The sequence below is a fragment of the Antedon mediterranea genome, chromosome 10, assembly GCF_964355755.1.
Source record: "Antedon mediterranea chromosome 10, ecAntMedi1.1, whole genome shotgun sequence".
In the NCBI taxonomy this organism is placed as follows: Eukaryota; Metazoa; Echinodermata; class Crinoidea; order Comatulida; family Antedonidae; genus Antedon; species Antedon mediterranea.
Genome location: NC_092679.1, coordinates 17,663,633 through 17,679,163, shown reverse-complemented (window position 1 = coordinate 17,679,163; position 15,531 = coordinate 17,663,633). Strand labels below are relative to the sequence as shown.

At 32.5% G+C, this 15,531-nt stretch overlaps 1 protein-coding gene across 1 annotated transcript; it reads left to right on the top strand.

The window, feature by feature from the left end:
- The first annotated feature begins 694 nt into the window (after positions 1-694).
- Positions 695-9,466, top strand: LOC140060606 (fibroblast growth factor 16-like). The gene is made up of 5 exons (XM_072106887.1): positions 695-1,020; positions 5,463-5,523; positions 6,158-6,484; positions 7,683-7,789; positions 8,434-9,466. Exons 3-5 carry the CDS (start codon positions 6,178-6,180, stop codon positions 8,707-8,709), a joined length of 690 nt encoding a protein of 229 aa, XP_071962988.1. The 5' UTR covers positions 695-1,020; positions 5,463-5,523; positions 6,158-6,177; the 3' UTR covers positions 8,710-9,466.
- The last annotated feature ends 6,065 nt before the right edge of the window (positions 9,467-15,531 follow it).

The following is a 15,531-nucleotide window of genomic DNA, read 5'->3' as shown; positions in this document are numbered from 1 at the left end:
CACAAGCGATGGCTTATTCGCTTGTGATTGCTAACTGTCTATAACTTCGCTTGTCATTGGTTAAAACGCTTGCGTTGCGTTTACGTCCTTGCGTTACGTTCTAGTGGGAACCACGCTTTACCGGCTTCGCGTCACCTTTACGGGCTTCGCGTCACCCTCAAGCGCTTAAGTCGTGATGTATATGATGGTCTGTGGTCACTGTTTTCCTTGTATACCAACGCGGCTTAAATACTGAATAACCGTGGAAATGACATCATTATAAACTTTCAATTGGAATAAAAACGAAATTAAATGTATTTACATTATGTTGTCTCCTTAGGGATATATTCTAAATCATGTGTATTTTAGTCGATATTTGTTTGTTTTTTCAAACCAAAAATTATGAATCAACCATCATGATGTATTTTTACTTCTTAATTATTTCCTCTAGGAAATAGTTGAGCTCATTGTCTCGTCTTGAGTGAATTCCTTGTTTTTTTTCGAAAAGTGTTATTTTCCAAACAATAATATATATAAGCAGAACACCGTCATCATCAATACGTTCATGTTAATTATATCATTCATCCCCATTTCCTTTGTGACCCACTCATGCGGAGGAGACCTAACACGAGTTGATCATGCTACATCATTCCTCTGTGACTCAGTCACGCTGAAGAGTTCTAACACGAGGTGACCATGCTACATCATTCCCCCATGACCTAATAATGTTGAGGAGGCCTAACACGAGTAGGCTCTGTTACATCGTTCCTCTGTGACTCAATCACGCTGAAGAGGTTTAACACGAGGTGACCATGCTACATCATTCCCCCAATGATGACCTAATAATGTTGAGGAGGCCTAACACGAGCAGGCTCTGTTACATCGTTCCTCTGTGACTCAGTCACGCTGAAGAGGTCTAACACGAGGTGACCATGCTACATCATTTCCTGTGACCCAGTCATGCTGAGAGAACGCATAGGTCAAGGAGGCCCTGTTATATCATTCCTCTGTGACCCAGTCGTGTTGAGGAGAGAATACGAGGTGAGGCTCTGTTAATTCCCGCATGACCCAGTCATGTTGGGGAGGGAATACGAAGAGGCCCTATTACATCATTCCCCCATGACTCAGTCGTGCGGAGGAGGCCTAAGACGAGGAGGCCCTGTTACATCATTTCCCCATGACCCATTCATATTGGGGAGGGAATACGAGGATGCCTATCATTCCCCCATGACCCAGTCATGTTGAGGACGGAATAGGAGGAGGCCCTGTTAGGAGGCCTATATCATTCCCATATGACCCAGTCATGTTGTTTAGGACGGAATACAAGGAGGCCCTGTTAGGCCTATATCATTCCCCCATGACCCAGTCACGTTAAGGACGGAATACGAGGAGGTCCTGTCAGGCCTATATCATTCCCCATGACCCAGTCATGCTGAGGAGGGCTAAGACGAGATGACCTTTAACATCATTCCCCTATGACCACAAGAGACGGATGTTCGAAGTACTGTACTGTAACGGTGTAAAGTACGGTGACATCATATTCGAACAATTCCAATAATCAATATTACTAGGTCGTCTACGTCACACTTCGTAATGCGGAAGAAGTTAGTAAAATGACAATAGGAAATCTTGTCGCGGAGTGACTTCCTTCTATGGCCCTGTTGTCACACCCATTAATACACTATCTAAATGTTAGAATTATTTGTCATCAACTTTGATCAGGAAACATTATTTATTTCCGCCAAAACTCCGTATACGGTAAAATGACTACGTTAATGGTTAAAGAGAGTATGTGTCACTTATTTAGGAAAGAGGTGCGTTCTTTATTGTTAATTATCTACCAGAGACAAGTTACAGATTGAAAAATGATTGTAGGTCTACTTTTTCTTTGTGAAACAACGCATCAACAGGGATTTTGGGCTTTTATTTACTATAAGAAATTGCAGAAAACAATTAAATATTCAAATAACATTAAACATAATGTTAGCATGTACTTGACAACATTTCATTTGTAAAACTCTACCGCGCGCTACCGCTTAAAGATTTCGTATAACCGGTTTCTGTCTTTAAAGCGTGGTTTCCACTGAGCAACGCAACGGCGTACACGCAATAATCCATCGCTTTTGATTGGTCAAATTACTTGTGTTATAAATATTTTTTCAGGCTTTGTTTTACATACATTTGTTTATTTTTTTATGATGGAATAACGATTTGAAATGGTTTTAACTGGGAAGACAAAACGTTGCAAATTAACACAGAAAGCTTGATTTTTAAAGTAGGTTGAACGACCTAACACAAATGCGTTTGTTACTGACGTTTATTTTATTAATAATATTGAAAAAAAGTAAAATATTCATGAACTGTAGTACTTACTGGTACTATAGCATTCTTCAAGATGTAACTACCGAACATTGCACTATACTTACATAATCACGATATCATAAAGCCTGGTTCCCACTAGGACGCTACGCAAGGGCGTTAAGAGCAACCCAAGTATTTGACCAATCATAAGCGGAGGATTATTCAAACTGTCGCTTGTCAACTTGGTTGCGTTGTACTAACGTTGCGTCGTAGTGGGAACCAAGCTTATGAAATCGACATCATCCATCATACTATAATGGTTGGTATGCTTATTCATATGCTTTTCTAAATCCGGAATACTGCCTTCAAAGAAAAGTAGGCACGGACTAATTATGCCTACGTACCCCTGGTCCTTGAATAGGCCTAATTATCGCCTACTCTGTGGTGTGATTTCAGATTGCACAACCATGATGCATAAACAAAAAAATATACCGATAACTTTACCCGATTTCCACGTGTAAACGCACATTTATCTAGAACTGTCTCACCTCATACTTGTCGTGTGACAGAGTTAAGCTCTTATGACAATAAACAGCAAACACATGTGATAGGCCTATGCGACACAACCCATGAAACTTTTCTATTGTCTTTTGTCTATAGAGTTAGGACTGTTTAGTATCGGGTGAATAATGTGGGTCTAACGCAATAAATGTTCTACCATAGATATAGTAATCAACTGTTTTGTAATGTAAATAACATTTTACTACTTAATCCAGGGCGTAAGTTCACTCTATAAATTTCTATTAAGTTTTCTACAGTTTCAAAAACACTAATAAAAATACTGTGAACGATAATGTTGCTGGTTGTTGTATATTTAACTTTGGCCCATGATTGCCTGTACATACGCCATGCTTTATTTCTGTATAATTTTATTATATCTGTATACATTGGTATTGCGGTACTTCTTTTAGCGTCAGTTTTTGTTTTCTTCCAAAAGTGACAATAAAAACATCTTGTATCTTGTATATGGTGGCTACAAACGGAACGAAACGTAACGTAACGCAGCGACGTATCGAAGCAAAGTGCTGTATTGCGTAATCACAAGCGGGAACCAACGATGCAACAGTGCTGGAAACATCACAGGTTTGATTTAATGCAGGCGGGGGCGGGGCAAACACAATTATTGGAAGGGAATTTTCTTACGTTGCGTAGGTTGCGTTGCGTCGCTAGTGGGAATGAAGCTTGAGCAAAAAGCTCGAAAAAATGGAAAGCACCACTTCTGTTACTTCCTTCATGATATTGACAGTATAGATATTATTAGTTCAGTGGATGGGATAGGAAATCATTGAGTTGGTTCTGTCTATGGTGAGAGCAAGTCAATCATAACAACATGATGCCTAACTCCGGAGACCAAAGTGTTTAAGCTTGGTTCCCACTAGAACGTAACGCAAGGACGTAAACGCAACGCAAGCGTTTTAACCAATGACAAGCGAAGTTATAGACAGTTAGCAATCACAAGCGAATAAGCCATCGCTTGTGATTGGTCAATTCACTTGCGTTGCGTTAAGTCCTTGTGTTGCGTCGCTAGTGGGAACCACGCTTTATCAGTGGCTGCGACACGATCAGCTCCACGCCCCTTAGCGTGGTTTCCACTTGCGACGAAACGTATCGCAATCTACGCAACGTAAGAAAATGCCCTTCCAATAATTGTGTTTGCCCCCGCCTGCGTGAAATCCAACCTGCGATATTTGCAGCACTGTTGCATCGTCGGTTCCCACTTGTGATTACGAAATACAGCACTTTGCGTCGCGTCGATACGTCGTTGCGTTGCGTTCTAGTGGAAACCACACTTTAACAGACACTGCGCGCCGCGGAGAATGTACACAGTACTCTGCTAGACATTAGATCAAAACACTGTTACGAGTTTCTATCTTGGCAACGCACATTAAGACATTAATTCCATTTATACATTCCAGACTGTGTAAATGAATATGATTTCTATCAATAAAATATCATTAGACAATATTTTAATATCGACACGGTTTCGTGAGTTTTCGTTTGTAATAAATGAATAAAAACAATGGAAAATAACATTTAATTTCATCAATTAAATTTTATAACATCTATAGTATTTTTTAATGGTTTGGGATTAATCTAATATAAAAACAAAAGTTTTTTGTTAATATACCCAAAGTTCATCATGACAAACAAGGATTTACGGTAATCTGACATTTGAGCGGATCGATCGCCAATGATATTGATATAGTAACTTATTTAGCCACTCATAATAATATTATCATAAATTAATATTAATTTTATATTCTACTTTATTAGACATACCAAAGAATATCCCAATTTATTTTATTATTTCGTATAAATGTTGGTTATTTCGTTTTATAACACCTCAATGAATTCCTGTCATTTGATTGGACAATTGTGGGTCAAATGGTGTGTAATAGTATACAAATTAATGCAAGTTTCCATTAATTAAAATCATACAAACGATCTAAAGCTATTTTAAATGCTTTTTTGATCTAAATTAATACATATATCTCTCCAGAAATGTATTTCAATCGCGAAAAACCAGTCATAACATTCAAATAACGGCGAAAATAAAAAATAAGTGACTTTATTAGGTAGTAGTATAATACAAAATATTTTCCAAATGCGAAAAGATTTTTTTTTCGTACACAGAAAAAAGGTACTATTAAACGATCGTTTAATAGTGCGTACTATTGCACGCCATGTGATCCACATTCGTCCAATCAAATAACAGGAATGTATTTAGGTGTTATAATACGCACTGTTTAACGATCGATAGTTGTGTTTGCCCCCGCCTACGTGAAAATCATACCTGCGATGTTTGCAGCACTATTGTGCAATACAACACATTGTTGTTAATCACAGTTAGCAATCACAAGCGAATAAGTCATCGCTTGTGATTGGTCAATTCACTTGCATTGCGTTACGTCCTTGCGTTGCGTCGCTAGTGGGAACCACGCTTTACGCTGCTGTCCATACCTTTATACAGGCATATTTACAAATAATTATACAGCTCCATCACAACTGTTCCTGGGAACGTGCACGTGTGTTGTATTCTAGTTATGATAAAGCGCCTGGTGATGGTAATAAAATGTTACTGCAATATATATTTAGTTTATATGTTTTACATGTCACTAAAGGTTGGTGCACAACGGTCGTACAACAAGAATTATTAATATTGTTCACCAACTGACGAAATCGGTAAGTGTAAATATTTTTTTTTATATTAATGTATTATAATTTCATGTATTATTTTTAATGAAAGAATGAAAGAACAAAAAGATCATCAGTTCGCCTTCTTTTAACTATAATCTGCTATAGAACTTTAAACGAGAACATTGGGGGTTTTCGGTTTGAGTCTTCTCTTTAAAGATGTATTGTACCCCTGAAAAAATAATAAAATACTTTGACAAAAAAATCTATTTACCTAAAAACCTGTAATTATAGCAAAAAATTGTCAAATTGGCTGCCAACCAATGGGTTTTTGGTGGAATTGAACTATTTATTTTGTATTAGTGAAAACATTTTTGTTTTGTTTTTTTTCTATGAAAGTGATTAAGTTTATTAAAATTATTATTATTTAAACAAAATAACATCAAAGTCTGATTTAAGTAATCTTCAGTTTTGGGTGGGAAATAATCTTTGATAGTTAGATTGGAAGAAATTAACCTACTTTTTAGTTTAAATCTTCCCTGGTCTAAACAAATTCTAAATCTTGATCCAATTGACATTTTTTTTCCGATGGAAAAGATATTTTACTTGATGCAATAGCCGCAGCCCAACTACGGTTTTATTTTACTTTATTTTTCAATTACTCACTTTTTACGCTTTTTAGGTCACCATATACAATCATCTATGAAGATGCATGTGTTACTGCAGATATGTATTTCATTGTTTGTTTCACACTATTTGTCATCAACATTGTCGTCTGCCATGAAACAGACAATCGAAGAGACTGGTGTCAATAACCAATCTTTTGACTACCGTTACATAAACGATGGAGTGTCACCAGATAAGAAAACATACTCATCTACTGAAGATGTTCATCTAGAAGATGATCGCTATGACGTCTTACAACATGTTTTATCAAGAACGGGGTTCTTTCTTCGAATTGGACCAAACGGACGTACACATGGTACAAGTAACTGTAAAGACAAATATGGTTTGTATAAATCAATATCAATCAATATCAATCAATATCAATCAATCACGTTTATAAACTATTGGACCGAATAACCTCATTTCTAAGTTATCGTAAACATTAACATTATTTATTGTTTTAGCAGATCTTCTATGTCAAAATAACAAAAGAAATACATTTCTATTATTCCAATTAATGATAAAGATTTCAGATCAACTGTCCTTCCTCCTAATGTTTTAATTTCTAATCTTTCAACAACAAACAAATTTCAACTCTAGATTCCTTGCTTCACCAAGTAGATTGACAGTAGTTTTCGCAACATTGTTAATTATAAATGCTCCGACATTAAACGTCCCATGGTTACAATTCCTAAAACAATGTTGTGTAAACTCGGCGGTTTACTTCTTGTAAGAATAAACTAATTAGTAAGAATAGTAGAATTTTGCAAAAACAATGATGATTTTGATTTGGCTTGTCTCTATTTGTTTGCCTTTTTTGGTGCATTTAAATAATGTAATAATTAATACAACTTAAACTTAAAGGTGAATTGTCCTTCAAAAACATGACAAATAAATTTGAATAAAAAAGAAACTTTGAATAGGCTGTTTCGCAGTTTTAATCAAGTTCATAAGTTCCGTAGAAAAAAAACCCCTAAAATTATAAAAAGAAAAAATAAACGGGTAAATTCAACCAAATACCCATTAACTATTGACTATATTTTGTTTAAATTACAGTGGTTTTTTTTTCAGGTAAATAACTTTTTTTTTCAATCCAATTTTTGGTCGAAGTGAATATTCTATTATTTTACCTTAAAATGGCATTAAAAAATTTTCAGGGACAATATATCTTTACCACAATGAATACATCTTTATCATCATAATTTCTCTAGTTGTCATTATAAATCAAACATACTTTATATATTGAAATGGTTGTACATGTAATGAAATACGAATGCTGGTCTATGACTATAATATACACAATAAAACAGTTTAAACAGTATAATAAACCATGGAGAAAACTTATTTCTCCATGAATAAACATAAGAAATAAATATATAAATATTTTAAGGCAATGTCGACATAGACATGTTGTCATCAACCGATACACTTTGTGACAGTTATGATGATGTATCTTTTTGACTCTGAAATGAGTTGGGTCAGAGTTCCGACTTTGTGGTGAAAAACCAAAGTTAGCCTAAACAATATTATTTTCTTGTTAGTAAAAGTGAAAACGTTTGCCGTGGGCCCTAGCTTAGTTGTTATCAAAGGGAGTGAGTCGGGTCTTTATTTATCGATGGATGAAACCGGGAAAGTTTCGGCCAGAAATGTAAGTTATTTTCGTTATTTTTAAAGAGCTACATTTTTTATCGAAAGATACAACACAATGTTTCATAAAAAAAACCCGAATTTAATAATTGTTATAATGTAGGCCTGAGAGAAAATGGCATTTCTATTATTATACTATTTGTATGTAATTTTGACAAATATGAATTTATGCACAATACATTACAATACATTACGGTACATTACGGTGATCAGAGGTACGTTGTGGATGTTTGTTTCAGTTACGGTCTTCATAATAATAGATAGCGCCCTCAATAGCTTATTTAAATCATTAATGTTTGTGGGAGAAACAGTCAGCGCTTTAACACTCGCGAGTAAAAAGAATAGGAATCGTACAGATTCATATAATAATTAAATACAGTTCGAAACAACCGAGAATCGTCACAAAATATTACTTTTTAACACAAAAGAGTAGCAATCCATGTTGCTCACTTGATTGAGAAGTGTTATTAAGGAAAACTCTTAAAGAGTTTGTCAATCTAGAAAACAGTGAAAGGAATTCACTATTTTCTCAATCCTTAGCGTGAAATACATTCACTCTTTTTCTAGAGTGATTCTCACTCTTCATAATAGTGGCCACTTTACCACTATCTAGTGTATTAAATTTCTAACTTAATTACATTTCAGAATACTCAGACAATGCTTCTTTGTCGACAAAACTTTGACATTCTGTGGCGAGAACAGTTTAAATCCGGGTCGTGTTTTGTGTCCTTGCAGTCACTAATCCAATTCAAACTCTATAACATTCGGAGTGAACCAGAAGGGCTTATGAGACAGTCATACGATGGAAACACAAAAAGTGGTCGGTATCTTAGTATCACGAAGGACGGTCGTGCTTCTTCTTCTACAGCAGACAACAAGTTCAAAACGCATTTCTTTTTAATGCCACAATACGATCATTAATAATACAAAGAGAAAACTGCGTTTTAGTCGATTCTTCTAGTGTATCGTGTCATATTATGTAAATAGCATATTTTCAAATCCATATTAATAGTGTGACACGTAGGGCCTATCTATAACCTTTATAACCTGTGTTACTGTTTTATGTGATGTTGGAGTCACGGATAATTTGTCAGAACACTGAATTAAGATACAATAAGAAGAATCGAGCACAGAGATCTTCTTCTGTGGTAAAACACAAGTTAAAATCTTGTTTCATAAAACAAAGTCTTAATAAATTTGGTACAGAAGACAGTTTTGAGAAAATACTTAGCACTGGGCAGTTATCTTGTAGGCTACTTGTACATTTATAAATATACTCTTAAGTCGGAGAAACTCTCTTATTAATTATTGTGAAATGTATTTATTCAAAAATTATATAATTTATTATGCATACTGTTATCAATACTGAGCGAAATGGTGGTTACTTATTAAAGCAAATAATGTTTTTTTTTTATTATTTAATGATGATACAGAATGAATGATAAAGTAGAAAGACTCTTTTACATTTTCGTAACGCTTCCGTTTTAAATATTTTATACTTTTAATTAATTTAAAAAGTTCGGCCTATAACAAATGCTAATTTTCCTTTTATAAAAAAAAAAATATTCCCTTCAGATTCTTTTCAAATCAAAATTATACATTTTTTTCTTATAGGCCTAACATTTTTTTTGTCGAACTTGTAGTTTTATTATATAAAATTATATAATTGCTACTAATAATGCAGAGTTAAAGTTGATTGTTCTCAACTCATAAACATTGTTGTATGAAATAATAATAATAATAATAAAGCTCTGTCTGTCGGTTTGACAAAAACAAGTGTAATGTGTCCAAATTTGGTAGTGATATGCTTAAATTTGGTAGTGATATGCTTAAATATGGTAGTGATATGTTTAAATATGGCAGTATATGCTTAAATGTGGCAGTGATGTGCTTAAATATGGCAGTAATGTGCTTAAATATGGTATAGTGATATGCTTAAATTTGGTAGTGATATGCTTAAATATGGTAGTGATATGTTTAAATATGGCAGTATATGCTTAAATGTGGCAGTGATGTGCTTAAATATGGCAGTAATGTGCTTAAATATGGTATAGTGATATGCTGAAATATGGTAGTGATATCCTTAAATATGGTACTACCCTGAGTACACAGAACTCGTGGATGAGACAGCCAAGAGATTTCTCATTGTAATGTGATATTATATTTGTAATAGTGATTCAGTTTTTTCTGAAAACACAATACATTTTCAGAAAGCTCTGTCTACTATTAGACTATTTCGATAAAAAAGTATGATGTGCTAAAATATGGTATGACATCCATATATGGGCACATCACATTTTTAGTCGCGTGGAAGCAACTCTATAGTTCACTATGTCGGTCGGTTGGTCGGTCTGTCTGTCTGTCTTTCGGTCTGTCGGTCCGGTATCACTATGCGTTTTATCGCTTTCTGACCTTATCTTGATATCAGTTTAATCTAGCTAGGTAAATTTTTCACAGTATATTCCTTATGCCCAGGAATCAATGTGGTTATGTTTTCACGGTGCGCAATAAAAAATTACGCGGTCTACGCACGATTTAACGAAATCACGTTTGTAATCATATCTTCACAACCATGAATCACAATTAAATAAAATTTGGTACTCATAAATTTCAGGGCATAAATCATCATATGGCAATACAATTACGTGCGTAGCGCATGTAACGCATGCGTACGCGCGCTTAAAATTTTCAAAATTTATTTTCGATGAAATAAGAGTACGTTTCAGGCAATTTTAAGCGTTTACAAAATTGCCATGAGTGCGCATATTTTTGCGCGCGCACTGCGCGTTAAATGTTATTGCGCACTCTTTTTTCCCGATTTCTGTTTTCTTGACTTACTTTTCAACTCGAAATTACGTTATACGAGCACGTCAAAAGTGACAGGCTACGCACGTGTAAATTAAAAAAATATAAATGTTTTTAAACATTTCAACATTTTTAAACATGTTCAGTAATTTCGGTCAGTATAGTTCACTATGTCGGTCGGTCGGTCTGTCTGTCTGTCTGTCGGTCTGTCTGTCGGTCTGTCGGTCGGTCCGGTATCACTATGCATTGTAGCACGCGACTTAATGGCTGTTGGCCTTGTTTCAGATAAAGTTTGATAGTGTGGAAAGTTAAGAACTGATTAAGAGTAAAAGTTGTCAATAAAAACTGTATTTTTGACTTAAAATCCAAATTAAGCGTAATATATTCAATTAACAACTTTAATATTATACCTACAGGCTTAACAGCAATTGGTAAATAATAAAAAACAATCAATTCTATATTAATAACTTAAATCTTGCAAACACTTGCATTACAAATTCATAAAGACCACTAACAAGTTTTGGATGTTGCTGCCCTTAGCGAAATTTAACGGAGTCCTATAAATGAAAAACAACACTCGATACATTAATTGTGTACGATTTGTCTTTACTTAAAATGTACACAATGAGGTCTTCAGGAAAAATTCGAACAATCCCTCATTTATAATAATACTGCCCTCAATGAAAATATACATTATTTTTGTCCCTCGATATGCCTTTAGTTTCTCCAACTGAAATATATAAACAATAAGGCATTTAGAAGACCATTCCCTCGATACATCTAGTTTAAATTGAAGTCTCGATATATAAAAAGTAAAAAAAATGTTCTTTAAAATACAAATGTATACTGTAATTCTGAAACTTTCCGGATTTATAAATATGATTCTTAAGTTCGTTGTTTTATAAAAGTAAATTATGTTCACCAAATACATTAAATCAATTCTCGCAAGGCTCGGTGTCTGGAGATTGTCTCCATTCTGAAAGGTCACTAACCTGTCAGACGCGATTGAACTTTGCTTACAATATCTTATTTCTGACATTTACAATATATCTGATATATGCCTACATGTTATCATGGTTAATTCTATTTAATAATATTAATACTTATTTAGCAATAACTAACTTATGTTTCTATCGGCAAATATGTTATAGCGATGATATTAAAGTACTTTCTTAAATGAGTTTATTATTATTTGCTAAGATTTCGTTGAATTTGAGTGTTGAGTTACTTTTATTTCGATGAATATTTTACAGATGATACAATTTCCTCCAACGATTTATCTCGGTTTTTCTTGAATAATGTAGTCATATATAAAGTGGCTGTGTTCAATCAGATGATCTTGTTAACAAATAATAGAGGAGAAATCATAAAAAGATATCAAAGCAGAACTGTAGGCCTATAGTATGTACAGTATGAACAGTCTGAATTATGTATATATATTTTTAAGTCAGATAAGTCAGAATTGTTACAAAAATTCAACAAGGCATTCGATTTTATCCTCATAGGCTATATATTAATATTTCATCATTTTTATTTTCTTAAACTTTATTATTTATTTTTTCCAACAATTGGAAAATTGAGAAAACATTCAACTAAACAATTTTTCCGTCGACGACGTTTTTGATATAGAGGCCTATATATATAGTTATAAATAGTATTTGATTACATAATGTAAACCTGTATGCTCTGGTAAATGATTGATAGTAAATTTGATTTGATTTGCTACTGTTTTCCTCACATTTACGGCCTTTTTACAAACATTCATTCCCGGTTAAAAATACATTTTACAAAAAAACCACAATTTGTTACTTGTCTATAATCTACGCATAGTTTTGATTTCAACTATCTTATTGGACAAGACCTACAAAATAAGTAATATAAACTCTGTGTAAAATATCATTCTCCTTATTTCACAAAATCTTGTAGATGTAAAGGAGTTATATACGGTAAGTCTATCTCTTATCATTAACTATGTTTTTCTTAATTTTCTTGCACTTTTGTTTTTATTGGCGCATTGAGGCTTTAGCATAATGCGCTTATATAAGTCTAAATTATTATCAATTATAATGGTAAATAATATGTTACGATTATTGCTAATACTTTTATCTTCAGATTAGGCCTACATACATCACCTAAAGATGTATTGTCCCCCTGAAAATAACTTTTTTTAATGTCACATAATAGTTATTGACTTCGACCAAAAATTGAATAAAAATTTTTTTTATTTACCTGAAAAAACTGGAATTTAAAGCAAAAAATGGTCAAATTGGCTGCCAGCCAATGGATTTTTGGTTGAATTTAACCATTTATCATGTTATTTTATAAGTGAAAACATTATTTTTTTCAGTTTTTATTTCTACGGAAGTGAAACTTTATTAAAACTACAAAATAACCTATTCAAAGTCTGATTTATTTAATCTTCATTTTTCATGTTTTTGGGGGACAATACATCTTTAAATAAGTCGTGAGTTTTCATTTTGTAGGCCTGGACTATCATGCGACAAACATCATCTAGAGACAGTTTTTGGATGGTTTGTACAGTATAGGCTTCGATAGGCCTACTCTACCGTTCAAAGATGAATTAGTCTCCCGTTTAAAAATAATGAATAAATCAAGTTTTGAATGGCACAACTTGCTGTTTTATTCACCCGTTGCCAACACAAAAGAGTAAAAACAAAAAAATTAAAATCTATTTACTTTCAGAAAAATGGTCCTAAAAAACAACAAAAAACATCCTATTTTTGGTCAAAGTGAATTATTATGTAACATTAAAAGAATCTATTTAACAACAAATATTTATTAATATTAATGTTATACATAAATTCGTTTTTGTGCGAAATTTCTTACGATTTGAAGTACTGTATACCGTCTTGTTTTAAATGTACTTTCTGCAGTATATATTGCTCGGCGGTTATAGGCCCTAATTATTTACATTTTTTCATAGATGGTAGTACTTAAAAAAAAGTATTAATGTGTTTTTTGAAAAAATAAATATAATTCAATTAGGCCTACATCTAGATAAATTATTATCCTAAAAAAATAATTTAAAACCATTTTCTTTTGTTGAATATTCCATTTTAATGTCATATATAATAGTTATTCACTTTGTTTCTCTTTTGTTCATTCGTCATATATCAAAAATACATTATAAATGTTAGTTATTATTTCTCTTTCTTTATTACTACTTTCCTGATTATTTTCTTTAATTTACTCATAATTGTAATAAATAAAAAATAAAAATGCATAATAGCTAATTTTCAAATGACAATAAATTAACATTGGTATATATATAAATAGTTAGGCCTAGGCTTTTTCAATTTTTTAAGACCAAAAATGTGATCGAAATTTTTTTTTTTATTATTATATGCATTATTGTTACTATCGTTTCTTTTATTTATTCTAATACTGAATTTGTTTATTTGTTTACAAATTGAATATTTATTGTAATCTCTGTTATTCAAATACCTCTATTAAAAAATTTAAAATAAACATTTTACAAATGTATATAATAATTGTTACGACTATTACGAATATTTTATATTTTTAATTTAATCGTTTTAAGTTGAACTAAATTTGAACTAATCAAAATATTATAGGCTAATCAACAATAAATAATATTACTAATAGGCAATAATAACAAATTTGAAAATAAATTATACGATTACCTTAATAAAAAAATAAAAAAACGTAAACAACCTTCTTATTAAACTTACTAAATATAAAAAAACAATATTCTAGTCCATTACAGTGTGTTTTATCGACCCATCTGGAAGATTTCCGTTGAAAAAAAAAGTTTACAGATGATTATAATCTATTTACATTGAAAAGTGTACATACATAAATAGTAAGTCTTTGTGACTACTACTGTAAATATATGAAATGAAAATAAATAGTCTTACTAATATAATAACAAATGTTTATGAAAACAAATTATATGATTACCTTAATCAACAAAATAAAATATCAGTCACTTTCTTAATAAACTTACTAAATACTAAACAAATTTACTAATAAAAATACTAACGAATTATTAAACTAGATCATTATAATAATAATAATAATAATAATTTTATTTATATTTATTTTTTTTTTATTATTATATTCAATCGAATAATAATAATACAGATAAAGCATATATAGTTGGAACATACCAGTAAGTTGTTTATTGGGACGACTTTTTTAACACGCGGATTTTCACATCTTTAGGCCTATTCTTTATTATCAGCTATCATCAATAGTTTCTCTCGTTGCGTTTTCGAGTCGAGGTTACATAATGTTTTTCTACATAGCCAACCCATTTTGATATTGTTGAGAGCGCAATGTTGATATTCTCCGTTGTGTATAATGCATTTTCCATGTCGTACATACAACGTCAATAGTTTGCAACACGATACACGTTCATGGTTTGTGCCGTCGAATCTCCGTAAATGTCGAGTCTATGCGACTTTCTTCACCATCAAATATTCCCGTCTTATTCCGTTTCTCATTATTATTTGTTCAACGTTATTGTTGCTGTTAACACATTATTCTATACAAAATATAGGCCAATTGCGTGGGAGCTAATTCTGACAACTTTTCATATCACCACACTTAACCTAATAAATGTAGCTCCAATAATATAAACACTGTTTTAAAATGTTTGAAATCTATGTGGTATTTAAATTGTCAAAATTGGTATTAGTCCAAATTCATATTGAAAGTAGGTTATCCTAGTAGACCCACAGGTGCCATAACTGCATAATAAATAATAAATACAATACACTGTGCTTCTATAAACCAAAATACCATTCTGCCATATCTGTTTACTAAAATACACCCTCGTCTAAAAGATTCACGCTGAAAAGATTCACGCATCTATGTGTAGTGTAAATAAACATGCGATTTTAACTAAATGACAGAAACGTAAACATCGTCTGACACAAGGAATTACCTTACGAG

Coding starts and splice junctions, on each gene's coding strand:
- LOC140060606 (XM_072106887.1), top strand. CDS start 6,178: ATGAAGATGCATGTGTTACTGCAGATATGTATTTCATTGTTTGTTTCA. Junction 6,485..7,682: donor TAACTGTAAAGACAAATATG/GTTTGTATAAAT, acceptor TTTTCTTGTTAG/TAAAAGTGAAAACGTTTGCC. Junction 7,790..8,433: donor GGAAAGTTTCGGCCAGAAAT/GTAAGTTATTTT, acceptor ATTACATTTCAG/AATACTCAGACAATGCTTCT.